The sequence below is a fragment of the Piliocolobus tephrosceles genome, chromosome 14, assembly GCF_002776525.5.
Source record: "Piliocolobus tephrosceles isolate RC106 chromosome 14, ASM277652v3, whole genome shotgun sequence".
Classification (NCBI taxonomy): Eukaryota; Metazoa; Chordata; class Mammalia; order Primates; family Cercopithecidae; genus Piliocolobus; species Piliocolobus tephrosceles.
In genome coordinates this window covers 857,023-864,054 of record NC_045447.1, presented here as the reverse complement: position 1 = coordinate 864,054, position 7,032 = coordinate 857,023, and the positions used below count along the sequence as shown (strand labels likewise).

At 55.7% G+C, this 7,032-nt stretch overlaps 1 protein-coding gene across 9 annotated transcripts in view; it reads right to left on the bottom strand.

Annotated features, from left to right (window-relative positions):
- The window catches only part of EXD3 (exonuclease 3'-5' domain containing 3), a 116,353-nt gene that overhangs the window by 65,502 nt on the left and 43,819 nt on the right, over positions 1–7,032 (bottom strand). For 5 of the 9 annotated variants that reach the window (XM_026457501.1, XM_026457502.1, XM_023227625.2 and 2 more), the window contains 2 exons: positions 2,732–2,905; positions 2,210–2,377 (listed from right to left, as the gene is read on the bottom strand). In XM_026457501.1, the coding sequence (XP_026313286.1) occupies positions 2,210–2,377; positions 2,732–2,905 (342 nt within the window). The remainder of the gene's footprint in view (positions 1–2,209; positions 2,378–2,731; positions 2,906–7,032) is intronic. The other 4 variants (XR_002734816.2, XM_023227619.2, XM_023227620.2 and 1 more) reach the window with 1 other exon arrangement.

Genomic DNA, 7,032 nt, shown 5'->3' with positions numbered 1-7,032 from the left:
AAAAAAAAAAAAAAAGAAAATCCAGAGGGGTTGTGGTGCCAACCATCGAGAAGGGCATTCCCCGGCTCCCCTGGGTCCCCCACTCCGAGGGGCAGGAAGGCTGGGCAGGTGCCCAGGCTGGAAGGCCGAGGACCCCAGCGACAGCCCTGCCTCCCACCTCTGCATGGGCCTGGAGCCAAGAGGGCCTTTTTTTTTTTTTTTTAAAAAGCAAAGCTATCTTTTTACCTTGATAAGCTGTTTAAAAAATGTAAATAAAATAACTCAGCGGACAAAAGCAGGCATTCATCCCGCCCAGGGCCAGCCGCTGCCCTCGACATGAAATATCGCAGCACATTGAGTCGTGAGTCCCGGCTAATCCGAGCGGACAGGCCTGAATGCGGCCCCTTTCGGCCGGGCGCGGCGGTGAGCAGTGGAGCATGCATTGCCTGCCGGGCGGCCCCGCTCGGGGACAATGGCTTTCTTCGCCGAAGGGGCCTGTGCGGGACAAGACCCCCTTTGTGTGGGGATTCCTGCTTCGGAGCGCGAGGGAGGCGCATTCAGCCGGCCCCAGACAGTCTTTGAAAGGCTCTGTAACAGAAGACGGCCCGAAACACTAGCCTGCCTTCTGCCTCCCTGCACTCTCCGCAGGCACGGCCGTCATTCAGCCACATGAGCGGGACCCTCCATCCTGCATTGTCCCGTGCCCGACCATCGTGGCTTCTCAGCGCCATGCACCCGCCGCGAGACGACAGCCCCGGGCCTGACAGGCGACAGTGCTGGGGGTGGGGCCCGCGCGGCCAACGCAAGGCACACTCCTGTGAAGGCCCGGCCAGGGCAACCCCCAATGCCCACGCCCAGGTTCCAGTGCACCTGCTCATGGTGAGGGGTCGTGCTGAGAAGAGGAATCCAGGGTGCCAACGGGACAGCCTCAGCAGCAGGGTCCCATGTGGGCAGGCAGCGGGGTGGTGCCCATCATGCTCGGCCCTGAAGTTAAGGGGACCCTGACGGGGTGGGGGACGGACCAATACACCCGAGTGCCAGCCTCTTCATACATGATCAGTGCACCCTGAGCGGAGCACCCCCAGGCCAGGCACCCCCAAGCAGGACACCCCTGGCTTCTTTGCTGCATCTCTTGCTGCACCCTGGAATCTGCACTGGGATCTGCAATCTCAGGGCACTGAGAAGTCATGGGGGCACCCCTGCACCTGCGGGAACAGCTCAGAGCCACCCCATGCAAGACGGCCACCTTCCTACCCACTGCAGGCCCCGCCACTCCCTACTGCTCCACACAAACCCAAGTCACAGCTTGGCCAGGCTTGGGACGACGGGGCTGCGATGCTAGGACCTGGTCTTCCTCTTGGAACCTTCTGAGCTTAAAAGTCAGCCTTGTTCACAAAGGAGACTCAGCAAACCACCATGATTCCAAAAGCTCCACCAATTCTTATCCAGACATCTTTAGCTGCCAACCCCACGCTTCTGCCACACTGCTTAAGACCCGGCCCTGGACAGCAAGGGACCGAAGCCACCTCTCCCGCCAGCAGCCAATGAGGGGTTGGATACTGACCGGACGTATCTCGCACCTGGGTGACTGTGCCAAGGCGCGACTGGTGCCCAAGCCCTGAACCTCATCCTGTGTCCCAGGCACTGGCACTGCCCACACTGGGCCTGTGAGTGGGCACCACTCTGGGGGTGCTGTGGGCGGCGGGGCCGGCACCAGCTGCTCCCACAGCCCCTCTGCTCAGCCCCTCCCAGGAGCGTTTCCTTCCAGGGCGCTCACTGCCGTGCTGGGGACTCAGTCAGCCACCAGTGCCTAGGAGGCAAACTCACCCACAAAGGGCAGCCTCCTGGGTGATCCTGTGAAAGTTCCGGAGGGACGGAGGCTAACAGGCATGGTGGGGTGTAGCTCAACCGAAGCTCAGGCCCAGGCCCACGTAGGACCCTGTGAGTGTGAGGGCCCGATGGGTACCGGGAGACACAGGGTTGGCAGGGGGAGACCCAGGCCTGGGACTAGGTTGTGCCCTGACGTGTCTGTTGGCTCAGGCAGCCTGAGGGCTCCTGGGACCCGACACCCCATGTACAGCTGATGGCTGCCCACGGCCGGGTCCTTGATACCCCCATGTAGAAAAGCCCCAAACAGCCCCCACACAGAGGCGGCCCTGAGCCAGGCACATCCTTGCCCCGCCGCCCGAGAAGCCCTTTCCCCGTGGACCCGGCCACGTGGGCCACTCACTTCTCTGAACCTGCCCTCGTGGTGGAGGCGGTGGATATGCACCAGCAGGCAGCTCCTGTCTGCATCCTGCAGCTGGAAGATGCTGGTCAGCGGTGCCACAAGGCTGGGGGGGCTCTCAATGAGGACTCGGATCGCTCGGGCCTGCAGCTGCTTCAGCCTCAGGCTGTGCTGGAAGGGCAGGGACCCAGCCTTACCGGACGTAGCACCCAGTGGCTGGGCCGTGGGGCCGACTGGAGCAGGCTGGGCTTAGGAGGCAGTGCCTGCCACTGTGGCCATGTGTGGGCCATCAGGTGGCCTGCAGGGCTGGGGCATGGGAGAGGCAAGGCTGGTCTCAGCACATGGCTGTCATGGGGCTGAGGATGAAGCCACGGGCTGGGTCTTGGCCACAGCTCCCAGCATCCCCCTGCCCTCCCCCAGCTTGCTCAGCAGGCTACAGAGGCCTGGGCAGGTGGGTGCCAGGTCCACTGTGCTGAGGGACAGGGACAGGAAGGGAAGTGACTGTCACAGAGCCCACGGGCTCACCTGGGCAGGGCTCGGGCGTGGCTGTGCCTGTAGCCAGCACTGCAGCTGGCGGGAGATCCAGGCCTCCAGGGAGGGGCCCTCTCCCCGCTGGCCCCGGCAGCTCTCCAGCATGTCCAGAAGCCCCACCAGGGGGTCGTCCAGGGCAGCAAACCCACGCCAGGCTTCCTCCTGGAGCTGTGGAGACACAAAACCACACTGTCACTTTGTCTTGCACTCAAAGTCTCCCGGCAAGGCCTCCCCATTGCAGAGAGATTTTAAAAATTTAATCCATTCAGAAGGTAATGGTGGCCATTCAGCCACCATCCGCCTCCCTGACTTTTCATGCCGCTGAGGAGATTCCGTTCTGGTCCGCTGCACCCCAGGCCCCCAGGGGCGGTGGTCATTGTCTGCACTAATTATCCCATAAAGACAGAGGGCCTGTTCTCCAGGCAGACAGAGGGCCGCTGGCCTGGGAGGCCACCGCAGCCCGAGCCACAGGTTCACAAGTCACTTCACCTGTGGCCCTCTCGGGACATGGGCCCGACCTGCCCTCAGCAGGCGAAAGAAACTGAAAGGCAAGAACCAAAACCCAAAATGAAAAATGCCTTTTATGTACTTTTTCTATCCCTGACCCACAGGAGATTTGGGAAACGGGTAAGAGGTGGACAAAGAGAAGCAAAGTGTCTGTTTTGGTCTCTGGCTTCCAGAAGATTCTAAAGCAAGTCGGCCCTTGCTGCTGCGGGCAGCCTCGGTGGCGCCATCCTCTGTGGATGCCCGCAAGCGATTCAGCTGCTATTTGCTTCAAACCACGACTGCTTGCAGGTCATTCCGCAGGTGGAATCCTAAGAGCTAAAGGGGTGGACAGGTTCACAGCTCAGCACTCGGGACAGAGCGCAGCAGCCAACACCCTACCCTGAAGCCCACGGCCACGCAGGTGGGCAAGAGGGCGAGTTCCCAGCTGCTGGCGCCAGCCATGGGATGCGCCCCCAGAGGCCCAGGGAGGCTGCAAGCTGAAAGTGTGGGCCGTGCTATTCTCGTCCCTGCAATGTGGACGGTGTGCTCCCCATGGGGCTCCAGGAGCAACATCCTCAGGCTGCCACGCAGCTTTGAAAGCACCGTGCTCTGGAGATTTGGCAAGCTTACTGAAACGAAAGGCACACTTCGGCTCCTAGCACCTGACAGCTCTCCCCACAAACACCTGGGAACAGCTGCGGACACACGCAGGTGAGTGCGTGAGGAGACCTCAGCACTGTCCAGGAGGGTGTGACATCCACAGGGGCAGGAGGCAAGGCTGGAAAGTCGAGACCCTCCAAAGGATGCCCCTTGGGGAAAGTGGCCAGAGAGGGTGAAAGGCAGCTTGTCTGTCCCTCTGGACTCTGGGAAGAAATGGAAAGTCACCCTGAAACAACCCCTGAACGTCTCATGCATCTGGAACTTGAAGGTGCTCCAGGAACATAGTTCCAGCCTGAGTGAGTTCTAACTCTAGTGAGTTCTAACTCTAGTGAGTCCTAGCATGAGTGAGTTCCAGCCCTAGTGAGTTCTAACTCTAGTGAGTTCCAGCCCTAGTGAGTTCTAACTCTAGTGAGTTCTAGCCCTAAAGAGTTCTAGCTCTAGCGAGTTCTAACTCTAGTGAGTTCTAACTCTAGTGAGTTCTAACGCTAGTGAGTTCTAGCCCTAGTGAGTTCTAGCCTTAGTGAGTTCTAGCCCTAGTGAGTTCTAACTCTAGTGAGTTCCAGCCCAGGTGAGTTCTAACTCTAGTGAGTTCTAACCCTAGTGAGTTCCAGCTCTAGTGAGTTCTAGCTCAAGTGAGTTCTAACCCTAGTGAGTTCTAACCCTAGTGAGTTCCAGCTCTAGTGAGTTCTAGCTCTAGTGAGTTCTAACCCTAGTAAGTTCGAGACCTAGTGAATTCTAACTCTAGTGAGTTTCTAGCCCTAGAGAGTTCTAGCTCTAGCAAGTTGTAGCTCTAGTGAGTTCTAATTCTAATGAGTTCTAACCCTAGTGAGTTCTAACCCTAGTGAGTCCTAGCTCTAGTGAGTTCTAACCCTAGTGAGTTCTAGCCCTAGTGAGTTCTAACTCTAGCGAGTTCCAGCTCTAGCGAGTTCTAGACCTTGGGAATTTTAGCTCTCGTGAGTTCTAGCTATAGCAAGTTCTAGTTCTAACGAGTTCTAGCGCTCATGAGTTCTAGCCATAGTGATATCTAGCCGTAGTGAGTTCTAACTCTCGTGAGTTCTAGCCCTAGTGAGTTCTAACTCTAATGAGTTCTGGCTCTAGTGAGTTCTAGCCTGAGTTCTAACTCTAGTGAGTTCTAACTCTAGTGAGTCTAGAGTTGGTTCTAACTCTAGCAAGTTCTAACTCTAGCAAGTTCTAGCTCTAGCGAGTTCTAGCTCTCATGAGTTCTAGCTCTAGGGAGTGCTAGCTCTCGTGAGTTCTATCCCTAGTGAGTTATAGCCCTAGTGAGTTATACTTCTATTGAATTCAAGTTCTAGTGAGAAAGTTCTAACTCTAGTGTGTTCCAGCTCTAGCGAGTTCCAGGTCCTCTAGTGAGTTTTAGCTCTTGTGAGTTCTAGCTCTTGCGAGTTCTAGCCCTAGTGAGTTCTAGCCCAGGCGAGTTCTAGTTCTAGCACATTCCAGCTCTAGCAAGTTCCAGGTCCTCTAGTGAGTTCTACTTCTCCTGAGTTCTAGCTCTCATGAGTTCTAGCCCTAGCGAGTTCTATCCCTAGCAAGTTCTAGCCCTAGTGAGTTCCAGCTCTAGTGAGTTCCAGCCCTAGTGAGTTCTATCCCTAGTGAGTTCTATCTGTAGTTAGTTGGCAGAAGCAAAGTATCATTCTTTAACCACTTTGCCGGGATGCGTGGGACCTAGGTCACCAGAGGGAAAAAGTTCCAGTAAACGAGCTCACAATGAAAACTTAGAAAACACACAAGGAAGAAAGCCACCATGAGTGACAACTGCAAGTAAGTTGATTAAAGCTCTGATAATGTGGAGTTACAGGACATCGATTTGGGAATGTGTAAGCAACGACCCCCATTCTCCTAAATGATAGTTCACTTATGTTTTACTCTCCCTTCTCTTCTCCTTCCTCCTTTCCCACTTCTTATTTCTTTAGAAATGCAATGATAGCCTTTCATCTCCTGTTCACTAGATATTCCCTACAGGGCAAGCTCATCTATCCATGTGCTTAGAGATTCAGAGCAGAACTCTTGCCCGCAGGAGGCCGCCTCAAGAGACAAGTTGATTTACAGCCCAAAGTGTGCCTGCTGGAGTTTCCGGCCACCTTCACAGCCTCTTTCTACCCATGGAGACGCCAACTCAACTTCCAGGTAGATAAGGCACAGAGACCCCCCATCTCCTCGCTTCCTCCCGACCTTTTAAAAATGCCTCTTTTGGCCAGGCATGGTGGTTCACGCCTGTCATCCCAGTACTTTGGGAGGTTGAGGCAGGCGGATCACCTGAGGTCGGGAGTTCCAGACCAGCCTGACCAACATGGAGAAACCCCATCTCTACTAAAAATACAAAATTAGCTGGGCGTGGTGGCACATGCCTGTAATCCCAGCTGCTCGGGAGGCTGAGGCAGGAGAATCACTTAAACCCAGGAGGTGGAGGTCGTGGTGAGCCGAGATTGCGCCATTGCACTCCAGCCTGGGTGACAAGGGAAAAACTCCATCTCCCCCCCCCCCAAAAAAACACCTCTTTCTGCTCCAAAAGCTAAGCCATACCATCAGGCATGAGGCCTGCACTTGGTCCCCCAAACCAGCTACAGAATAAAAAGTCACTCTCTTTCTACCAGACCTCATTCCTGTGACCTGGACTCTCTGAGCAGCAGGACTCTCTGAGGACAGCCAAACACAGAGAGTCGGTGGACAAACGCAGGAACGACGCATCAGCCGGGCGCGGTGGCCACGCCCGGAATCCAGCGTTTTGAGAGGATGAGACAGGCTGATAGCTTGAGCTCAGGAGTTCAAGACAAGACTGTGCAACATGGCGGAACTCCGTCTCTACCAAAAACACAAGAAATTAGCCAGCATAGTGGAACCTGTAGTCCCAGCTACTTGAGAGGCTGAGGCAGGAGAATCGCTTGAACCTGGGAGGCAGAGGTTGCAGTGAGCCGAGACTGCGGCACTGCACTCCAGTCTGGGTGATGTAGAATCAGACTGTGTCAAAAAAGAAAGAAAGGAAGGGAGGGAGGGAGGAAACCTAAGAGAACTTTAAAAACAAAAAATAGTCATTGAATTTTTTTTTTTTTTGAGACAGAGTCTTGCTCTGTTGCCCAGGCTGGAGTGCAGTGGTGCGATCTTGGCTCACTGCAATCTCTGCCTCCTGGGTT